General features: G+C 48.1%; 1 protein-coding gene across 1 annotated transcript in view; it reads right to left on the reverse strand.

Annotated features, from left to right (window-relative positions):
* The window catches only part of BSN (bassoon presynaptic cytomatrix protein), a 65746-nt gene extending 42734 nt beyond the window's left edge, over positions 1-23012 (reverse strand). The window contains exon 1 of the mRNA XM_063164472.1: positions 22630-23012. Within this exon, the coding sequence (XP_063020542.1) occupies positions 22630-22929 (300 nt within the window). The 5' untranslated portion in view covers positions 22930-23012. The remainder of the gene's footprint in view (positions 1-22629) is intronic.
* Positions 23013-23463: the final 451 nt, after the last annotated feature.

The raw sequence follows: 23463 nt of genomic DNA on the forward strand, positions 1-23463 counted from the left end.
GAACGCCAGCTTTAATTAGCCTTGGGCTGCTCCCAAGGCTTCTGCTGTGAAGTGACTGCTTGCCATGAGGCTCTGCCTCTCCTGGGGGAAGAGGGGCCTTTCCCGGGGCTCATAGCTCCACCAACTCCCCAAAGCCCATTTTCTCCCTCCTGACCAGAGATACCAAAGAGAATAGCCAAGGCCAAATGAGGAAACACCACTGTGCCATGCTCAGCGCTTCCCTGGGGCTAGCAGAGATGGATTTTCTGGAATCAGTGCAATGATTATGATATTCCATCTCAAAATTTGGCTCTGGAATGCTACGAGGGAGTGCAAAGAGTGCTGCTCCTTGCACAATGCATCTGCACTTCCAGGAAAGGAAGTGCAGGCTGGGGAGCAAAGGGTTAATTTTCACTCTCACCAGGATGAACTTTTGCATGCAAATGAAAAATAGAACAGTTCCCTGGCTAAGTGGTGATAAACGAAAGACTTTCCCCACGAGAGATGTTCCCTGTGACACACTAATGTCTAAATTAAGTTAATTAAAGAGGCTGTAGAGCCTTTCTGTATGAGGAATCACCAGGATGCTCAGCAGCTCCACAAGCATTAATATACAGCACAGTCAGCAGGATGGCCAGGTCTGCTTGCAAAAGACTTCTCCAAGACAAGCAGCTAAGGTGGCAGAAAGGACCAGAACATTCCCAAAACCAGAGCAGCACCCAGGACAAACAGACACAGAGCCTGGGAGGGGCAGCCCCCAACAGCTCCTGGCCCTTGCACTCCCTGCAGGCTGCACATCCCACAGGCCTGCATCCACTGCACGAGGTGTGGATTTTCCTGCTTTTCATTCTGGAAGCCATCTCTTCATTCCAGTGCTACAGATCACCTCTAAGGCTCAGCCTAATCCCCACTGCAGAGACATTAATCACCTTGCCCAGTCCTGCAGCTCCAGGTCTGTGTGGCCTTTTGGTCCTACAGCTGGAGGCATGGGTGATTCATAACCTGGCCACGGGGCTTTTCCCCCTACACTCCAATCACACAACAGGCACATTTTAACCTTTTTCTGCTCACAGGAGCTGCCTGCAGAGATGCAGTTGGGTGTTATTGTAGGTGTCATGATGGGACACAATGACAAGTCCTTGAGAGGTGAGGCAGATAAGCCCTAAATCCCTTGTTACAAGTCTCCTGCCCAGAAGGGTTCTCATAAATGCCAGCCTTCAAATAATAACTTTTAAAACGGAGGAAATTCAGATCAGCTAGGAGAGATGGGTTCAAATTCACGGGGGTGGATGAAACCTCCACCTGCCCACCGCACCCCTTCCCCTCTCTGCCCAGCACGTGCTGGGTGCCAAGGCTTGGCACTGCCTCCAGCAAAGCTCTCCCCATCACCTCACAAGCCTGGCTGCACATCAGCTCTGTGCTTTTCCCAGACATCCCTGTACTTGCTGAGCTCCCACGCCACTCTCTACACCAGCCTCCGCTCGAGTCCTTCCTTGGAGCCGAGGGAAAACAGCCTCAATTTTCCCCAGCAATTTTGTGCTACATTGTCGTTTCTCCAAGCTGTTCCAAAGGAGCCACATTATATTTAGTCCCTGAAAATAGTACTTCAGTTTTTATAATTTCTTAGGGTCTTGCTGTGTCTCTTCTGACATCCAAAATTTCTTGTGTTATTTTTGCTTTCACACCCCCTGGAATTTTTCCCCACAGTTCTATTTCAAGAGAGTGTCTACCAAAATCCCATCAGCTTTGCCCACCATCCCCATCAGCTCAAATTAAGGGAGAACCAATCCATTCTATTCAGGTTCTTGTTCCCAGGATGCAAGAAATTCAAATCTTCCCTCTCCACATAATCTCCTTACCCGCACTTTAAGACCCTTAGTGAGGTGGAAACTGAGGGAAGAGGAGTTCCCCTCCCTCCCTGTGCCACACTGAGCCCCCCACTCTGCCCTTGGCCAAGGCTCCTCCAGGAAAGCCCAGGCAGTGGGAGGCACTGTGCCTGGGCCACAGGAGCTGAGTATGGCTCATGGACAAGCCCACCAGGACCTCCCTCTGCTCAGGGCTGCAGAACAACGGGATCATTGTAAATGTCTCACTTTTCACAATGAACCTACCACCCAGACAGGAAAAAGCCAGGGGGTGTTTAGATGGGATAGGAGCATCCAATTGCCCTTGGTGACTTGGTGAGGAACTGCTGTGGAACATCTGTCCTGGGGAGCAGGAGAAAGCTGCAGGAAATACAGTGGGGTGTGAGCTCCCAGAGCAAGCATTTGAAATGTAAATTGAGTTGGGATTATCACAAATTGCCTGGCCGGCCTCCACTGATGCAACTGATGACACACCGTGTGGGTTACACAGATCAAAGACAACTTAAAGGATGCTGCAGGGAAGATAGCAGAGGAGGGGCTGAGTTGTCTTGCCAAAGATCCTTCCCCCAAGGAGGAGAAAGGAGAAGGGAAAAGCTTCGGTGATAAAGAAATAGTAGGAAAAAATCATTCTTTTCATACTCTTTCCCCCTATTTCTCTCTACTGTTTTCTAGGCACCTTCCCCCTGCATGATGAATCTGAAGCATTTAGAGGATGGTGATGCAAATAATGAAATAATCCCATTCCATCTATTTCTGTGTCCTGTTTGCCCAGTTCGTCACCAAATCAAAAGTTTCAGGGGTTGGATTAGTAAAGATTTACACCCAGACTCTTCCTAGAAAGGATGGGAGTCCATCACTGGGTGGAGATGGAAGAGATGCTAATGAGACAGATATGATGGACATGCTGTAATCACTGTCCTGGAACATTTGGGAACAAGAAGGATTACGCTCGTTATGAGGATGAAGCATTTCCATCCTATTAGCAATCGAGAAGAACATCCAACAACATCTACCAGCACCAGGAGATATTTAAATTTGGCAGAACTGAATAATTTTGCATCCAAGAGCTCTAAGAGAACTAAGAAAACTGCTGTGTGCTGATGTTCATTTTTAAGAGGAAATTTTAGTAGGCTGGAAGAGTCTTCTGCTTGAAGAAGGCAAAGGTATGGCCTGCAGGGGACAGGGAGACAGACATCTGTCCAAGGCAGAAAGTGCAGAGAACTGAAGGACACACAAATATGCCCATCAACATGGGTTTAGGAAAAATAGGTCACAGCAAAGCAAACCTGATTTTATTCTCTGCACATCTGATATTAGTAATGCACAGAAGCAATATCCTTGATGTCCAAAAGGTGTTTTGACCTAGTATTGTATGACATGCTGACAAAAATAAAAAGCACTATAGAATATGAATAGTGAATATGCTAAATGGATTTCAGACAGGTTACCTGGCTGAGCTGGGGGCAACAAGAATTCACCACTGCCAAGGTATCATCATCTCACTACAGGCAGCACCACTCACACACAGTGGGTTTGGTAAAACCACAGAACCAGAGTGGTTTTGGTTGGAAGGGACTTGAAAGATCATCTTGTTCCAACTGCCCTTATATTAAGTATCGATGAAGATGAGCCTCTACTGCCTAGCAAACCTGTGCTCAATCCATGCAGGAAGCCTGGAGCTGGAAGCAGGAGTGAGGAGGTGGCTGAGCCTCCTCTTCCAGCACCAAGGGACTCCTTCCAGAGCCCTGCACGGCTCCACACCGACATTTTAAGGAGATTAGTAAAACACTGCGGGAGATGCGGGCCGGATCTGTGAGAGTGATTCCAGGGATGCAGAAAATGTCTGAAATGAGAGAATTGAAGAGGTTGATCTTTTTCCTTTATCAAAGAGAAGATTAAGAAGTGACTTGATTACGATATAGCAGCACATTCAGTGGAAACAATATCAGGTACTAAAAGGTTGTTAATTAGGCAGAAAAAAGCATAAAAAGAACTAATGACTGGAAGCTGAAGCCAAATATATTAAGCATCACTTTTAACAGCAGATGTTTCTAACCATTAAAGCAAATTATACACATGCTGTTGGGCTCAGCAGAAGACTCGAGGAGGTAAAGCTTGCAGGCCTTTCATCTATAAGGTATTTTGTGCCTGTTCTGGTCTCACAAGCTTTGATAGCTTGATCCATCCCATCTGTATGGACATTTGGAATGTTTGTATCTGACACGTGACCTGCCCTAGCCTCCATCCAGTTCCCAACACACCTACAACCACCAGCCTCACCTTTTCCACCACAGAGCCCTCCAACACCCCAGAATATTCCTCAAAACCCCCTTCCAAATCTTATTATTCCCCAATGCATGGGTAGGTCAGCAAGTGGCAGTGCTTGCTGGGTCACAGCTGGCAGATGTGCCTCCCCCCTCAATGCTGTCCTGTGAGCACCAACCATTTGCAAATCCTGTTAGGAATGAAAACTTTCCAATCAGCGTTTTCTTTTTAAAAATTGCAGCAGGAATATCCACAGCATGTGCTGGCTCTGCCCAGTGCAGATTTAAACATTGATAAGAATTATAAATTGAATATACATATACACACACACGTATAAAATTACAGGCATGGTGGGCTAGACTGTGACCCTCTGCAGAGCAGGTACATAAGGGAGACCAAGATCTATCCCTGTGCACTGTGGTTTCCAAATCATCCAGAAAAACATCAAGAAAAGCACACGTTTCAAAGGGATCTGAAATGATACAGACACAGCTTGAGTCTGTAAGGCTTCTGCAGTTATTCTAACACCACTATTTTAGGAGAGTATGTGAAAATAGCCCATCCCCAGTATTTGTTACCAGGAGATGTGAGGGAGTGCTGGTTATGTGCAGGTTGTTTTGTTCCTCTGTGGTAAGACAATACAGCTCTAAAAGTATCTCGAGTATAGAGTTCAGCCTTTGCAGTGGGCAGAAGCTTTAAAATGAGCACTGTAAGCAGAAAAAAATCGTAATTGAACATCCAAGACATTTTCACGCCAAAATTTAGGATTATAATTAAGAGCAATTCTGTCTTTGCTGAGGGTTGGTTATTTTGGACCATTTGGAGGTCACCCAGGATGTTATCCTACTACAGAAGAATAAAAAAAACCAAAATGGAGAGACCATATTTAGATTACCATATTTATGACTTTGGAGATTTGAAATGGAATGGTTCCTCACCAGCTCTACCCATTCAGACCTCACTGCAGCCAAAGCCACTGACCTTGCTCGCTGTACACCCCCATGTCAGAGGAGGCCATTGGGCTCAGGCCCTCTGACCTGCTTTAAACAATCATTTTAGACTGGGAAGAACAGGTCCCAAGTCATCTTGAGTCCAGCATGATCAATCCCACCCAAAGGTGACCATTTTGGACAGGACAGAGAAAAGAAGCTTTGTTCAGCAGAAGATACAACCCACACTCATCCTTTGGCATGAGATGAGATGAGATGTACAACAAGCTGAAAAAATAGAAACCAAGTTCATGGGAATTCAGCACAGAAAAGGAATGTGGGTTTTCTCCGAGTTGCCGAAAACCTGTGTATTCAATAATTCTACAAAACTGAAATCCTGAAAAAAAGCCCCTAAATATGTTTGGGAAGAGCATTACAGGGTGCCTCAGGCAGCAGGTCTTCAAATCCAAGAGCCCTGATGGGCCCCTTCCCCAGATGAAGCCACCCTCCAGCAGATGCACCCCAAGGTCACAGCTCCCTCTGCCTTCTGCAGGCACCAGTACGAGTGTAAAAATAACCCCAGCTGGAACTGGGTAACGAAGGTACTGTGCTAATCAGACTAACAGAGAGGCTCAACAGCAGGATCACTGACTGGATGGAGACAGGTTTCATTCATGGCAGCTACTGGCTTATCCTGGAGGAACACTGCAACAGCCTGGCCTCTCCCAAGAGCTGCCAGTGCCCTGCCTAGAGTGTCCTTAAGTGTCTTCAGCTCAGCAGCTCTGCCTGCACATGAAGAATGTTGTCTCACAAAATCAGCAGTCAGCGAAACGTCCCTTCCATCCGTGCCTGCCAGGTCCAGTCCCAAGGAGCTCTCTGGGGGGCACATCTCGTGTTTTACTTGTCACACTGAGCTCAGCCAAAGCCACAGACACACTGCAATTAAACAATATCCTGATCCAAGGGAAGAGGCAGAGCTAGAAGGCAGCCCTTGGCTAGAGAACAGAAGGAACAGCAAGTTGTGGGGAGCTGGGATACTGCTGGGAAAGCAGGAGGTGGGAATGGCTGCAGGAGAGCAGGGAAAGCTCAGCAAATCCTGGAGCAGCTGCTGATGCATGGAAAAAACTAAAGGTACCATGTGAATCAGATTTCCTACACCATCCCAGACTGGAGTGCATGACAAATATATACCTTTATCTGAAGTTTTAGGTTTGTTTTATAGCAAAATTAAATTCTCTCTGGAAGTATTTGAGGCACAGGTTGGATGGGGCCCTGAGCAATCTTGTCTAGTGGAAGGTGTCCCTGCCCATGGCAGGGGGTTGGAACGAGGTATCTTGAAGGTCCCTTCCAAGCCAAACCATTCCATGATCCTGTGCCATGGAGCTCATGTGTGAAGGGCAGGAAAAACAGCCCTGGTTGTTTGGATCAGTGCACAGCTCACATGCAAATGCAAAGAGGAAGCCTGCAAAGCGTCCCGTGGAGGCTGTGATGTGGGGTATCAGCCAGAGTCTGACCTGAGGGGCACAGATAACCACCAGGAGATGGAGTCTCCTGAGGTGCCTTGGGAGGACCACGAGCAGCCCAGGGTGCAGGAGCTGTTGTGTGCCCAGGGCCAGGCTGCATGTCAAGACATCACCACAATTCACGCCTGCATCCAGGTGGAGAGGAGGCGGATGCAAACATGCAGGCAGCGTGGGCTGAAGCTTCCTGGTCCAAATCTAAAGCACGGTTTGAGGAGAATCCAGGGCTCCAGAGAAAATGTGCAATTAGGACTGTTTCAGCACTTAATTGACAGGGGAATTGGTCACAGAGGCACTGAGTCACTTGTCAAAAAGGCCACCTTATGCTCATCTTTATCCTCAAACATCTCAATATAAATAAAATCTAGTCCTTGGCACTCCTGCCCAGAAGGGGAAGCCACCGGAGCCGTCAGTAATCATCCTGCTAATGCTTGCCAGAAAATAATCAACTTGCTCGCTTGCTGGCGAGTGAGAGGAACCAACCCCCAAACTCATCTCCTTCCCTGCAAATAACAGATGGGAAAGTGCGTTTGTCCAGAGAATCGAGCTGCGAAATAAGACAGTGCCATTTCATCCTATGAGTCACTTCTCAAACAGTTTCCTTTCTCTGCTTAGCACTCCCTGAACCAACCCCAGGCTACTTGAGCACATCTCCTGTCTCCAAAGGGTGTCAGGAGGCGCTGACCCCCACGAGGCTCTGCAGTTTCAAAGACAACCTCCAGCACCTGCACCTCGCTGCTTGGTCCATCTTTCCCTGCACCATGCAAGCACGGACACAGGGATGAAGCACACGACCAAAGGAAATAACTGCACGCCCAACAGCTTTGCAACTAACCTCGATCCGCCGTCATGGGCAGGACGGTGCTCCCCGGCAGCATCCCCCATGGCTAGCTCCTCAGGAAGTGAGAGCATCCCCTCCTTCACTGCTTGCCCTCGCTGGCAGAGAGGAGCAGATGGGCAGAGGAAACCTTTCCAGCGCCAGAGCCAGCGCTGCTCCTCTGCTCCCCCCGGAGCGCGGGTCCCCCGCCAGACAAGGCGCTGCCTAGCTAAGCAAACCGGCAGTGCCGCCGCCCCAGGCAAAGGGACAAGTCCTTCCAGTTCATTAGGGAAGGTTTCTTGTGCGATTTGCTGCCTCACTAGCTGCTGTTTAGACAGCCTTTGTTCCTCGTCCGCAGGAGCGCATGAAAGATTTGGACGTCTGTACGTGCTGGGAGGATGGATGCTGCTCCCTGGGCCGGGCAGAGCGCTCAGCCCGGGCTTCAGCCTCCCGAGCGAGCTCTGCACGCCGAGGCGCTCTAAGTGCAGCCCCGGGTCCCTCTGGCTCCGTAATGCAGGATTTCCACGGGAGCCCCTCGGCCAAGGAAAGCCTAATGGCTTGCTTTGCCTTTTTCTGCTGCCGCTCCCGTGCCCTGCCGCCAGCCGAAGGACGGACGTCCTGAGTAACAGGAGCCTCCGGTCCTGCTCACTCATTGTCTCCTGCAGAACTAAAATAGCAGCCTGGGAGGGAGCACAGGAGCTCAAAACTTTCCATTCCCTGGTACCTCCTGCCCAAAGAAGAGGAATACATGAGGCCACGGGGCTCCTCGGGGTGTCATGTGCAGCAGCTATGCAATTCACAGCTATAATGCTATAAAGAGCACAGGCTCTCCCAGTAAATAGACTTGGAACAGATCAATTTAAAAGCAGCCCAGTTTCCTATTAGTAACACAGAATAAAATCATCCATTTACTGCATGGCTCACATTTATTCAGCTCTGAGTGGTCCCTGTTGTAGCCTTGCTCATGAGCTTCCAGCTCCTTTGGGAACCCTCCTGGACAGCTACAGCAATGGGAGATAATGGCTGTAGCTCAGGGACTAAACTAAACACTGTAGAATATTTAAAGGTCCTTTCACCCCCAAACTTTGCACTACCTTGGCGGCATCAACATCTGAGTACAGCACAGCAGTGATGAGGACAGAGAGGAGCGTGATCCTCTGACCCACGTGTCTAGGATGGAAGGTTTTAAACACTAAAAACAATTCTGGTGCTGGCATAAACAGCCCAAAGTGTTTTCAGAGACAGGGTTGCAGACCTGATGTTATGGTCTCACACCTTCTCCAGACTGAAGAAGCCAAGTTAAGTCTAATTTATCCTGAGCTAGTGTGTATTTATGAGTGAAGCCACTGGAATGAAAAACTTGTGTGAATGAACACATCATAGTGGATCAGTGTATCAAAGCAGAGTGTATCTTCTGCCTTTCTTTTTTTCATGTTGTTGTTATTCTGGATTAAATATGTAACAAATGCTCTTGCAGAATTTAGGGCCTGAAGATAGACAAGCCACTGCACAATCTTTTTACATACCTAAACAGACTTAATTGCTCAATTATTCCAGATAAACACGATAAGTTGCCTGTCATGAATAATTTATAATCCAGCTAGCCACACAATCTGTGAAACACAAATCTATGGCTGCAGCAAAAGAAATGCAAGCAGATGCCATGATCCCAAGACACCCTTCTGAGTACTAAATGCTGGTCAAAGGAGCAATAGGCTGCCCAGGGCAGGTTTGATCTTCCACAAAACCCTCTGGACAGGCCAGACGTTCACTGGGTTATTGCTGCTGAGAGGATGCAATTATTAACAAATGGAACAGGGACAACAAAGTATGGGTGTGCACCTTGGAGGAGACAGGCACAGCACACCCCCCTCCTGTTCATGGTCTGCACACGGCTGGGTGTCCCATACAGCCCTTCCTGGGTTGTACTGGTTTCCCAGGAACTGCATCAGATGATGGGGATGAGCTGCAGAGCTGCAGTGAGGCACGGCAGGATGCAGTGCTGCAGGATGGAGGCTCACAGGGCCTGCCACAAGGGACAACACTCAGGGTGCCAGGGAAGAGATAAGGGAAGGAGCACTGCCAGGGGGAGGAAAGGTCCCATCCAGCCAGAACTTACCATGCTTGGATAGAAGAGTCCTGAGAAGGCTCCCTGGAGGGAGTCCAAAGGAGGGTTAATCCTAAACCCATGACAAAGCCACCCCAGGCAGCTCCTTCCCAGGGCAGAGGGGCAGGCGGCAGCAGCTCCTGGCCCCAGTGACCCCAGACAAATGCAAGGGGCTTTCCCATGGGCTCAGGGCCCTACCACAAACCTTGAGCCTCTTTATGACTCTCTGAGAAGCAGAGGAGAGGCACTGGGTAGATTTCCACCAGCCTGGACACCCCTTCCCAGAAACAGCTTGTCCAGTCACTAGCGACCTAATTTAAATAAATTAGATTAGGTTTTTTGTGTTGGAACTCCTATCCCTGTTCAAATATACCTGGACATCTAAATACACCTGGCATAATGACATAAGTCATTATCTACTAAATAAAATTTACACGAGAATCTGCAAACAATCAGTTTGCATAGATACCTGTAAATCCACATCACTTTTAATTGGGGTTTTATAGCTATTATTATTATTATTTTTATAGCTATTATTTAGCCTTGAAGAAGGGGCTACTTCACTGACAGCAAGTCTACAAGAGCAATCACCCTGTCATCAAAAAAATAAAAGCTAGTTGCAAAGCAATATTAAAATTGGTCATTCAAATCATGATTTGATGAGAGTTGGAGTTGTTCAGCCTAGAAAGAGAAGACTCTAGGGGCCTCTAGAGCCCCTTCTAGTACCTGAAGAGGCTACAAGAGAGCCAGAGAGGGACCTTTTACAAGGACAGAAAAACAGGGAACAGCTTCACACTGACAAGAGGGCAGGAATGGAGAGGATATTGGGAAGAAATTAATTACTGTGAGGGTGCTGAGGCACTGAAACAGGATGACTGGGAAAGCTGTGAACTTCCCATCCCTGGACATGTTCAAAGCCAAGGTGGATGGAGCTTGGAATTGCCTGGTTTAGTGGAAGGTATCCCTGCCCACAGCAGGAACTGGAATGAGATGAGCTTTAGGGTCCCTTCCAACCCAAACCATTCTGGGATTCTAGTCTATGATGTTTTGCTTGCTGAGCTGAAGTCAGCATTGTCATGGAGATGTAAACCATTACACTAGAAAGGTGAATAAACTCTTAATGAAAAAGAATCCTGCTACTTGAAAGATTGTCTTTTCTGTCACAACCCAAGCCAAAATTTGAAGTGACCCCATTCAGGAGCTTTCTGCAGCCTTCCTGAATGGGGGCCCACAGGATTACCATAGAGTAACCTGCTTAGGACACCTCAGCACAACTGAAAACCCTGGGTAAGGTTACAACAAAAGCCAGTTTAGTTCAGCTCAAATAAAGGGTCAAGTACTCAACTGCAAGACTACAAACTGCTACAAAAGAGAAAAGCACTACAATAGAAATCACTCAGGTAAAATACCAAAAATACTGCAGAAGCAAATGCTCTTCTAGGGCTTCTTAGCTTTCCTTTGAAAGACCTCCAGCAAGCAGCACACAGGCAGTGCCAGCTGCAGTGCTCCATGTCCATCCAGACAGCAAGAAAACTAGAGGAGCAAACTGCACAGTTCAAGCTTATTTCACCCTGCTTTAATTTGCCCCAATGCCAATCAGAAACCCTTCTGGAGAGCAACACTAAAACTTCTTGTCATGCCCTGACTGTAAAGCCAGGTGTAATCACCACAGGACTGACTCTGATGACCCACAGGGCTCATTTTTTGCAGGTGAGACAGCAGCAGTGACCACAGCTCTCCTCATTTTGGGGGTTCAGCTGGAGAGATCTTGCCTCTGATGTTCAAGCATCATGCATCAAAACACCCAGCTGAACAGTGGGAGCCAGGCTGACTGCAAGCAATCAGCCCCAACCTGCCTCAAACCGGGCAGAGAAGGCACGGATTGGCCAGCAAGCGGCAAGCAGCAGGATCCACGCACCAGGAGGGAAAAACATCTGATATCCAAATAAACACCACCTTCCCAATAGCTTTTATCTGCCCACAGCCTTGTCTGTTGGTGTGGGCTGACTCCTGGCACACTGCAGAGAGAGAAAAGGAGGAGCAGGTCTGAAGCACGGGGTGCAGCAGGCGTTGGGATGCGGCACAGCGCGCGGTCCATGGGGATGCTGCTCTGGTGCACAGTGACCCGCTCCCAAAGGGTGAGGGTCCTGCCACGCCAAGATCTTTACTTCCCAGCAGGATGCAGGCTGGATGGCACTGGGCAAGTGCCTGCAGCTGGAAGGCACGGGAAAAGGAATTGGATGGAGAAGAAGGGTGACTTGGGGTAAGAGCTTGAGCTGGCCAAAATCATTAGGAAGGGCACGGAAGCTTGCAGTTTTTACTGTAAGAGTGACATTGCCCAATTTTGGCTCTTGGTTGGAGATCCCTCAGTGCAGAAGAGCTCTTCAGAGTTCTCCACATGACATGTCATTCAAAACCATCAGATCATGAGACTTTTTTGGGCAGAACTGCAAAAACCTTACATCCAGGATCTGCATAAAGCATTATTATTCCAACATCTCCCCCTGGTTTCAAAAGGGAATTAGCACCTGGAATTAGTTATATTTCAGAAGTTGGATTTTTTTTTTCTTCCTAATTCAATAAAGCAGTAACAATTGTCTGCTGAGAGCAAGTAGTGGGATCCCAGAAGCAGCTCAAAGACAGATGGCAGCAGCAGCATGCCTGTTTGGGGATAGTTCTCAAAGCACTCTCCAATTTGAAAGCCACAATCATATCAGCTGGAAAATTAATATGGCAGGTCACAACATAAGGTAGAGTGTGTAAAAATAAATTTCAGGGCATTAGCTGGCCTGGCCCAGCATCTTCATACTGACTTGGTACTCCCAAGAAGAATCAGGATTCATGTCCCAATCTGCCAAAGGTCCCTTGAGCAGGTTGCTGAGGAGAAGATGACAGCACCATGCATGGGGTACAAGGGCTCACTTTAACTGGGCTTCACCTTTTGGGATGGATCCCAGAACTGTTGGTCTTGCACTAACATACTGTGCTCCATCAAATACTGAGAGTATTTGCTTTTTTCAAAGCTTGAAAGGTTTTGCAATACATAGAGCATGTGGGCAAAACAGAGGCAGGTGAACCCAAGGACAGGCCTCTCCTACAGTAAGTATGCTCCTTATTTCAGAGGAACCCAGAAATACAGGTAATTCAACTCTTTCTCAGGTCTCCAGAGTAATTTTAACACAGACCACTAGTTTTTAGCCAAACCTCTCCACTAGACCTGGTATTTTATCTAGTGGGCATCATACTGAAAATAGAGGTTCTCAGGGGGAAAGGGCAGCAAGCAGTGCCTTCCAGGAGGTCAAAACAGTCTTGTGGGGAGGAAGGGCAACATGGTATGCCTGAGAGAACAGGAAGGTCTGAACAGAACCAGTGAGCAGCTCAGAGCCATGACAAAGCTGTTTTTGGAGGAACCTCATATTCAAAGAGTCACAGGGACACGCCCTTTACAGCTTCTAGGGTATTCTGCAATTAGAGGGGAAAAAAAACCCAAAACTAAAACCTCAAGGGGAGCTCCCACTCCTAGGTCCAGGCCCAGCAGTGCCCACTCCATCCCACCCAGCTGGGTGCAGCACTACACGTGCAGCCCCGTGTGTTTGCGTCCTTAGCAGGTTTTTAACGGGGAACGCTTGCTGATCCTGCGATTCCTGCAGAGCTGAGCTACGAGCAGTGACAAGCTCGTTTGCTCTTTGGGGACAGGGCTTCAAATAGCTGCTGGCTTGTGGCAATTAAAAGGGGCAGAGCGCTGCCTGCGACTCCGGCAGCCGCGCTGTGACTGATGCGAGCGCCGGCTGGAGCGCTCTGATAAGGACTTGGATGATTCAGAATAATCTGGGCTTTGCTGAACAGATGAGCCTGAGTGTTTGTGCTTCTGCTTCTGTCTAATGGGAATGCTGGGCTGTGCTCATTGGAAAGGGGAGAGGTGGCTGGAGGTAGGAGGGCACCAGAACTTCCTCTCTGTAGGACTGGTGGGCACATCTCTCCTGCCTGCTGCTCAGGTCTCTTTCTTTCATTCTTGGAGGTCTCCAACTTGAGGATCTGGCCAGTTTGCCCTCTCAGCTTGGACATAGCAAGGGGGTGGCAAAGGAGCTGAGGAGGGAACAAAAAGTCAATGTAAAAACTTCTCATCCTGAAGGTTTTTTGCAATGCTGCTGCACAAACAGCTGGGCTCGATTAAGATACAGGAGATGGGCATCAAAGTGGGCAGGGCAGGGAGCAAGAGAGAAAGGGGAGGGACACACTTGTTTTTCTTCAGTCTTCAAAAACAACTTCTAGCTGGTGTAGTGCTGCGTTACATACATGCCTTAACTCCTGACAAACCTTTAATCTCACCAGCCTGCTGCTGCATAGTCTACTCCCATTCCATTAAGATCACATTTTGCTCCCTGGATTTCCAGAGCCATTCTAACAATTTGGCTTTGATTTACTCAAAGCAGAAAGCCATGCCACCGGCACAGTCTATTTACAACATAAACTGACTCCAGAATGGAAATATCCCCCCTTCGGCTGTCCTTGATCAAAAGGTTTGTAGCTGAGATAAAACACCATTTAAATCAGAGTTAAAACAGTCAGTTTTCACAGTCTGTCAGCACCATACCCCTCAGATCTGGGCTGTCCAGCAGCACAGCTGCATGCCGTATCTCTGAAAAAAGCTGGGTATGGCAGGAGGGTGAGGTCTGGGAGCAAGGCTTGAATTAAGATGGTAAGAAGTACCTCTGCAGGCATAACTGCTGTTCCACAAACACCTCACTGCATACACAGGACTGCTTTCAGAAATCTCTGAGGCTTTTCAGCCCCCCACACTATGTAAATCCCTTTTTAGCATCTAAATGTGACCATGGCCAAGAGACAGGGCCAGAAAGAAGCAAGGTGGTTCATTGTGGTGGGAGCCCACACAGCTCTAAGAATAGCACTGGTGATCAGCTAAATTCAGGTTACAAGAGACACTGACAAGATGCCACCACCTCTGTCCTTAAGGACCAGACAGACCTTGTATGTCACCATAATTCAAGGTGGGAAGAGCCATGTCACAACATCTCCTGCGCTGGGGTTGTCCCACCTTGCTGCACCAAAGATGCAGACCTGGGACAGCGCCGTAGGGGAGGGTGCAGAGTGGGTGCTAAAGCGCCTGACACCCTCCATTACAACCACCCTGCTCTCTGCAGCTTGTAGAAGGCCCGTAAATAGGAATGAATTCAGCTAGGATTAACTCAATCCCCATCAAAGCACTGAAAGCTCTTGAAGTTTCCTCCTAAGCGCTCCCCGAGGCAGCGCAGCGTTCCGGCAGCAAACACACAGCACAGAGCGGGGCGCACACGAGGGCTGCGCTGCACAGACAGCCCCGCGCAGCTCCGGCTCTGGGGCTGCGGCGTGTGCGCCAGAGGAGCTGAGCGACTCCAGCACTGAGAATTCACGCACTCGACCCGCGGGAAAACCTGGAGCAGCACCCGTGTGAGCAAAATATCCCCATCCACCACCACGGGCTGTAAGGGATCCTACCCCTCTGCCCGGGGATGTTCAGTACGGGAGGGAAAGCAAGCAGGGGCCACAGCAAAGCTCTCAGAGACACGGAGCCGCTGACTCGGTACCCTGCTCCACGATGGAAAGCTTGACAGCCGCTTCCAGTCCTCAGCTGGCTTTTCTTTTTAATGATGAAGTGATCTGGGAGTTGGAAGCCAGAGGAAAACCATGTCTCATCCAAGCAAACAGCTTGTTGTAACTTAATGTACCGAGGGAAGGCGGGCGCGGGGCTCAGCCCGTGCGGCTCGCTGGGCTCGGCATTTACAAAGCGAGAGGAAAGGAGGCCACTTCCCATCCCTCGGGAGGGCTCCTCTTCTCTTGCAGTTGTTTTAATTACCCCTCTGCACCGCAGCATCGCTGCAGCCCGCGGGAAGCCAGGCTCTCCCGTGCCCTCCGAACAATTTCACATGTCACCGCAGCCCCTGCTGGGTCCCCACGGCTCAGCCGAACCTGCCGTGAGCAGAGGGGACCCACCCTGAGCAGCACCAGCCCCCTCAGCCACCAGCAAGCCTTTAGCAGAGATCTTCTTTGACATTTTCTGCCAGCGAATTTTGCATTATTTGAATCATCCACGCAGAGCGCAGCAAAAGGCGGCACATCGGGAGAAACAGCCAGAATTACTCATGAGCTTTTTCTTTTCACGGGCTCTAACTTGAATTGTGATCTGTCAAAGAGATGAGTCGCTCGTCATTGTGGATGGCTGGGAGAAGCTCCTGCTCGGGCTGCAGCAGGGGCCAAAAGGCAAATAAGCCATTTCTAAACAGAAAGGCTCAGCAAGAGCAAGTGTGCTACTCTCCAGCTCCATTTGAGTTCCTTCATTCACTGTTAATCACCCCATTAAAAAAATTAAAGTCCACCAAGGGATAACAGACACATCCTTCACTGCAAGGCTGCAGATACAGGATGGAACACCTGGTGTAGGGATAAAGGGATTAAGAGGTGAAGGACAACAGTGAGGAAGGGCTAAAACGTGGCAAATATGCACACACATACAACCTGTTAGTTCAGGGTGATAAATCCCATGTTCCTATCAATATTTTCTCACCATAAAAAAATCCACAGAATATTCTGTGCAGCCACAAAGAGCAGAGTTTTAGTGCCCAGGTCACAGGGTTCTCTTGAGGAGAGCTGTAGGGCAGAAAGCACTGGTCCCACCTGCCCACGGGGCAGATGCTGACCTCAGACACTGGGATGGAGCAGCCCTGTGGCAGCAGATGAGGCCAAGCATCCCTGCCCAGGCAGCTGCAGCCCAAATTGCTGTATCCTCAGGAGAAGGTAGCAGGCATGCCAAGCCCCAGCTCCTGCAAACAGCATCACCCACTGTCCATGCAGGTCACTGCTGGTTGAAGCTCTGCTAAAAACAAAGAAAAAACTGGAATAAACACACATCTCACTCCTATTGCACAGCAGGATCCAATGGAAAATTTCTCCCAGATCTGCAACGTAATGCCAACGACAGATTTATTTTTACAGCTATATGGTGAAGGAGGATGATCTCAAAAGACAAATCATTCTAAAATGGGCAACTTGACTCAGCAACACAGGGGTCTGGCTGAAAATAGGGTACAACCTACCACGTACACACACAGAAAGCTGTCTAACACCACAGCAGAACAAAAACACGGCTTGCCCAAGGGCGTCCAGGGGTTTGATCTGATCACAGGAGGAAAAAAACACATCTCTGAACTTGCTGACAGGTGAACACAAGGAAAGACAACTGCTGACAGAGCCAGCCCCATCTCCCCACAGACACCACAAGCATGACACCAGTGTGAAATGCCCCAAGGGATGCTAGACCAGAGAAACATTTATTTTTCAGACTCAACACCTATTCTTTAAAATGAGAGGGAACTATAACCTCTAAACAGAGCCTTGTGTTTATCCACGAGCACAATAATACAGGTGCAGGACATGCAGGAGATGCAGGACCACACATGTGCCAATGGCTGAGGCTGGAGGTGCTTCATGGCCAGGAAAACAAACACTTGTTGAGGTCCCAAGAGCAGGAGAAAACTTTGTTGGCTTTGCCTTGTTCAGCTAGAGAAGAGACTGTGTAAATGCAATATCACTGTCACGGCTTATCCCCTGCCATCCCTCCCATTGCAAAGAGCTACATCCAACATGGAGCTGATGCACCCAGAGGAAACTTAGAAATTTAGGAAATGTCATGCCAGCATGGCCTCATGGCTTCTCAATAAAGATCCAAAGAGGTGAAGAACACTTTGGTTGCTTGAAAAGGCAGGGAGAAACAAGGGAGATCAAATTTCTCGCAATACTCATGTTGAATTATCTATCACAAAGTAGATCCCTGTTTTCATCCAGTCCTTCAGTGCTCAGCCCTGGGTGAAAGCACTGATGCCAACAGGGATTCTACCCACACCTGCACAGCATCAGAGACCTGTGAATGTGTGGATGTTGAATGAATGACAGGCAGGAGAGGAGATGGATGAGAGGAAGAGATGGGAATTCACTGCCATTAATAACAAGCATTGGTTTAATGTAGAACTGATAACCCCCCATGCCTGCTAAGCACAGCCCTTGCCTTGCAGGGGTTCTGAACCAGTGGTCACTAGTCAAGCCAAAGTCTCCTGCAGGGTAAATAAGTTAGATTGGGCTCCTAACTCACAAATACACTGGGTCTTACTGAAAATTGGACCAACATGGTGCAATGTGCACAACTGGGACAATGGACCAAATGAGAGATGGGGTCCTTTGAAAGCAGTGTAAGAAGAGCTTCACAATTTCAATATTTGAGGCTTTTTCAGTCATTTGCTAAATGACTGAGATGATGCTGTGGGCAGGCACCACTCTTGACAGTACAGCCAGGTTGGAAAAGACTTTGGACCACAGACATTCCTCCAGTGCCAACAAGCCCCACTCCTCCCACCAAAGATGCTCTGCATTGTGTCAGAGCATCCTTCAGCCTTCAGCATCCAGAAGCCTTCAGCTTCCCACAACTTTTTTCCACTTTACCCAAATTTTCTTATACTACTGAGCAGAAAACCATCTGCTGTGAGGTTATGACAGGATAAACACAGCCCTACACAATGCTCACATTATTTCAGTCACATCTCCTCAGCTGATGGTCTGTTTCCCATTAATATAATTTAAACATTTACTTTAAAACTTTAAATTATTTTTGTGGCTACCTCCTCATACTACAGATAACTCAAGAGGTGCTGAGAATTTTCTTCTCCTGTCAAACAACCCTGACCACTGTTGGGAAACCAACCAGCAAGTTTTTAATTCTCCTTAAGACTTTTTACATTTTGCTTGCTGAAGGTCCGTGACCAAAGGTTTGTGATGAGCTTACACGGCACAGAGCATTCAGGGGACAGATTTGCTCTCAAAAATTTTAAATATTTCATAATTCATTATATTCATAGAAAAAAAATACAAAGAACCTCTTCAATCTCCCTAAGTGGAGCTAAAAACATGGGGCAGAACTGAAGTTTAACAATTATAAGTCATAAATACAGGCACAAATACAGCAAATAAAATCAAAACAGCTCAGGGACAAAAGCAGGGCCTTCTAAAAGAAAGTAATTTGGTAAAGAACACACATGTATAAACATGTTCCTTTTATTCAGGGAGGTGCATCTGAATATTTATGAAACTGCCTCTAATAAACACTATTTCAAATTGAAAAAGGCACAATAGAAATGTAAGGCAGACAAGAAAGGTTTCCTGTAATCCCAGGTGGTTCCAAGCAGACCTATTAGGCAGCCAGGCATTTTGAGTTTCATTTCAGCTCTAACTAAAGCACATGTTTTAATGCTGTGCTGCTGCTCTTGATCAAAATCAAGCTCAAGTTCGTGTTTTTGGTTTAGCGTTTAGGATGGTGAGAAAACAAATTAAAAGAAACCCAACAAATTTTAAGAGAAGACTGAAGAAGAAATTAATTTATCAAATTAGCAATGTGCAGCAGCACTTCAAAACCCCAGAGAAGCAGAAAGGATGCCTGCAGGTTACTCCTTATGATACCAAACAGAGCAAATCCAATCAGATGAACATGCTGCTGGATCAGTCAGGCAAAAGCCACAGGAGCGGCAGAACAAAGTGAGAGATGGATAAAAAGAGGATTTTCTAAACCTATTGTACTGGTTTGAAACTGAGCTATTCCCCCTGGAGCAGATAACAGCATCACTGGTATGGTCCTGCAGAACAAGCTGTCCAAAAACACCCTCAGAGACAACACAGAGGAAAAGTAGAAAAAAAGTTTTAATGAGAAATTAAAAATCATACTAGAATGCAAAAGCTGCAATGTTGCACTTAAAATAACACATCTCCATTCAAAAACCTATTTTCTGCACAGGACTGGAAACAAACTGCTAGGTTTTAGCACGGTATTTTAAAACTTGTTGTCTTTAATGGTGCCACCATTGCTCCCTGCTTGATAATTCCCTTTCCTTGCTTAAAATAACTGTCTATGGCAAGAGCACTGACCTTCAGGAGTAAGTGAATGAACAAGGAAAGCAGCTCACCAGCACACGACCAAATTGAAAACGATGACAGCAGCTATTTTGGGGTGTGGGATGAACAGAGGGAACAATATCATTATCTACATGTAAAATATGAGTGACACCAGCAGCAGACAGGAACTTCTGTTTGCCCAGTCTTGTGAAACGAGAACGAGCTGCTGCTCAAAGGAGTAAACAGACAGGGAAATAAAAACCCAAAAAGAGATTTTGTTTTTCTCAGCAAGTGATCAACTCAAGATGCCACAGGAGCTGATTGCTTCGTCAGCACAGAAATTCATGACTTGCTTTTAAGATAAAATGACCATCAAGCCAAACAAAAAGGAATAAAATAACACCCAAAGAAAAATAGTATTTCAAAGGAATTATGTGCTTCTGAGGAGAAGGTATTACCAAAGTACAAAGTGAAGGTGGTGCAGTCAACCCTCCTCTGAAAAATCTGCTCTTGGAGTTGAAAGTGGCAAGATAGGGCTTGATGGATTACAGCTCACACACTCAGTCTATTCTTTTCTTTAAATTTATATTACAAAAAGCTATTTTACACTATGGATATATATACAAGTAAAAGACTAATGAAAACAAAGTGTTTATACAAGATTCATATTTATATACAACTCTCAAAACAGTTTGAGAGATCATTATGCCAGACCAGCCCTGTGGCTCCCACCTCGCCATGCCAGTGGTTTTCTGGCATTTCCACGGATTGCACAGGAGAGGATGTACCAAGCAAAACACAACTTTGGTTTTCTTGGGTTTGATTTTCTTAGAAAATGTGGTATTTTTGATGATTTAATCCTGCTAGAGAGCCTTGAAAGCAGAAAGAAGTCACAAATTCATATCTGCTGCAGCACAAAGTGGCAGTAGCAACTATACACACGAAAGTACATTCGTAAGGAAATGCAAATAGAGAACACAACACCTCATGAGCAATGCTGTGCAGCCACCCTGCAGCACGTGCTGGGTTGGAGGAATCAGACTGTGTGGATGTTTTCCCTGTGAGGGGAGGCAGTGGAGCAGCTGGGCCCAGCATGTTGACCCTTGGAAGGCTCCAGGACCCAATGGGTACAGCCTTGAGATCCCTTCCCTGCTTTGAGCAGAGGTTGGAACAGGAAACCTGCAGAGATCCTTCCCAACCCACCAAGACAGAGAGTGCCCTTCCAGCTGCCTCCACTACCCCCCAGTAACAGCACCAGGATGCTTCAGGCACCTCTCTGTGTGACTCTGGAATAGCAGCACAAGGAATGATGTTGAGGAAAATGAGTCACACTTCCAACCAGGCAGCAACCACTGCTGCTCCCCCGGCCAGCCCATCACACAGGCTGCTAACATGAGCTGCAAACACTTCTCTTGGACAACTGTTTTCATCCCCCAGCTCCCACAACGACCTACTTACAAGTCATAAGGTTGCTTGCTGCTGAAATGCATATTAAACTCAGGACAGACCAAAAAAACACCTCTTTTTCCATTTCAGGTCCAATTCTTTTTTGATTTGATGTTTAAAAATGCTCTGCAATCAAACACATTTCTGAGGGCACAGAGACCTAGAGATGCCAAGAGCAAAATGGCCTAGAGCAGTTAAGAAAAGTCTCTGTGCACAGACATATTTTAATATTGGTATCTGCAAGAGAGACTCAGGGTAGAGTCCACTGTGGGCAAAGCAGAAGAGAAAAGACCAGAAACTGAGAAACTACTGCATTTTTATTTTGTTGTTTCCTTGTTAACTGATACTGTTCAGAGTAACTGGACAACTTTCAAGGCAATGCTTGGACACCAAATTAATGATTGGCAAATCTAATTAAAGATGAAACTTATAAGCAAAACAGAAAAGTAGCCCATGGCATTTCTTTGCAGGACTCTGAATTTCCACCTCAGGGCTCTTCATTAAGATCTGAGACCTTATTTGGATCTTTGCAGAAGTAAATACCTGTGAAGTAATATCAGGAACCACCTAATTATGCATCATTATAGCAGGGGTATCTCCTTCATGGGGCAAGACTATTTACAAGGGCATGTAGTGACAGGACAGGGGGGAACGGGTTCAAATTCAAAGACAGTATGTTAGACTAGATAAAAGGAAAAAATTCTTTACTATCAGTGTAGTGGGGCACTGGAAAAGGTTGCCCAGGGAAGCTGTGAATGTCACATCCCTGGAAGTGTTCAATGCCAGGCTGGATGGAGCTTGAAGCAACCTCGTCTGGTGGAAGGTATTCCTGCTCATGGGAGGAGGCTGGAACTACATGATCTTCAACAACCCTTCCAACCCAAACCATTCCATAACTCTATGATTTCTTCCATCAGGATAAAGGACTGGAAGGCAGGAGTTCCTCAAACAAGGATGTTTAGACACTGCTGTGTCTAGCATCAGGAGCAAGCATTGCATGCTTACCACAAAATGGCTACTGGCAGTAAATCCTGGGTATCCAGGGGGCTTCAGTGCCTAAATCCTGTCTTATCAAGCACTAGGGTGGTACAGTTGCTTTTCAAAGTGCAGCTTTAAGTTTCTGTTTTAAGATCAGAAACCCCTGCGGCTTGGCTCTTAAAGCTGAAAAAACCATCCAGTCACTTCCCACCCTGCGTGGAGATCTGCGACCTGAAGATTGGCACAGGGAGCGCCTCACCTCAGGCAGCCCCAGCGCCACCTCCGGCACCGCTGCCGGGTCCGCCCCCAGCCGCAGAGCGTCCGTGTCACACATCCCACGGAGGGAGCGCTCCTCCCCCGGCCCTGCCGCGTGTCGTGCACGACTCCTGGCGCTGCCCTCCCTGCGCCGAGAAGCGTGACGGGGCTGGAGCCCACCAGAACCTGCTGGGAGTCAGGGCTGAGACATCCTCACCTCAGCCTGGAGTGCAGCCCCCTGCTCCCCTCCTGGCTGTACAGTCCTTTGACTCAGGGACAATTTTGAGAATTCAGCCAGTTGGGGCGTCTCAACAGAGAGTGAGCCCTGCTAATCTACCAACCCCCTTCAACTAATTTATCTGCCCCGTTTCATCAAAGCTCACATTATCACAATGATTTTCCCTTATTACCAGCAGAACCCTCGCTCCTGGTCAATGCTTTGCAGCTGCCAAAAGCAAAGGTGCAACTTCTGTGCTTGGAGAAAGCAAGAACCCACCCGAAGCAGCCAGGAAGCTGCGTGAGGAAGAGGAGGCATTACCTGGGTGAGGTGCGGGTTGGGGTTGAAGCCACACTGGTTGCAGACCTTGCTGTGACACTGAGTGCAGGCATTGAAGTTAGGCTGCCCGGGGGAGGAGGTGAGCTCTGTGGTCTTGCAGATGGGGCAGAGGGTGCTGCTGGGGAGGGGGGCGATCTGCGGGACGGAGTAGGGCGAGGTGGGGGTGCTGCCCCGCTCCGGTGACACCGAGGGAGACCTGCCCGAGCCCTGGCTCCTGGCGTCCACCTGCAGCGTCCTCCGCGGCCCCTCCGCCGCCGCCGCGGGCTGGCCCCGGCCGCGCATCTCCCGCGGGCTCTGGGAGCTGCCGGCAGCCTGTGCGAGCGAGGGCGATGCTGACCGCGGGCCCCCGGCCTGCTCCAGCTGCTCCGGTCTCCTCAGCGAGCTGAAACACCACCAAAACACACACAGTAAGCCCAGGTTTCAAACATTTGCATGCCAGTTAATGTAGAAAACTGCTACAACACCCTCTCCCCCTCAAAATCCCAGCTCAGCCAAGAAGGAACAGCAGAACCCCACTGCAAACCATGAAATTGCTCAGATCAGCAGAAGGATACATGTTACCTTACGAAACGAGGCGCGATTTCAGCTTTCTCTTACATAACCCAGCGGCAAAGATGCAATTGAATTACTCGGTGTATTCCGAGTTGAACTTTAGTCAGAAAGTTGCACATAAAAACGTGCGTGAGAGGTTTGAGAAGCTCAGCCTCCTGACAGCCAGGGCTCCCAGCACTTCTCCAGCACAAACCCACTGCAGGAGGCAGCCGTGACTCTGCTCCGCAGCCTGCAGGGCCCTTTCTGCAGGGACAGGGCCAACAC

Source organism: Melospiza melodia, chromosome 10 (assembly GCF_035770615.1).
Source record: "Melospiza melodia melodia isolate bMelMel2 chromosome 10, bMelMel2.pri, whole genome shotgun sequence".
NCBI classification, from domain to species: Eukaryota; Metazoa; Chordata; class Aves; order Passeriformes; family Passerellidae; genus Melospiza; species Melospiza melodia.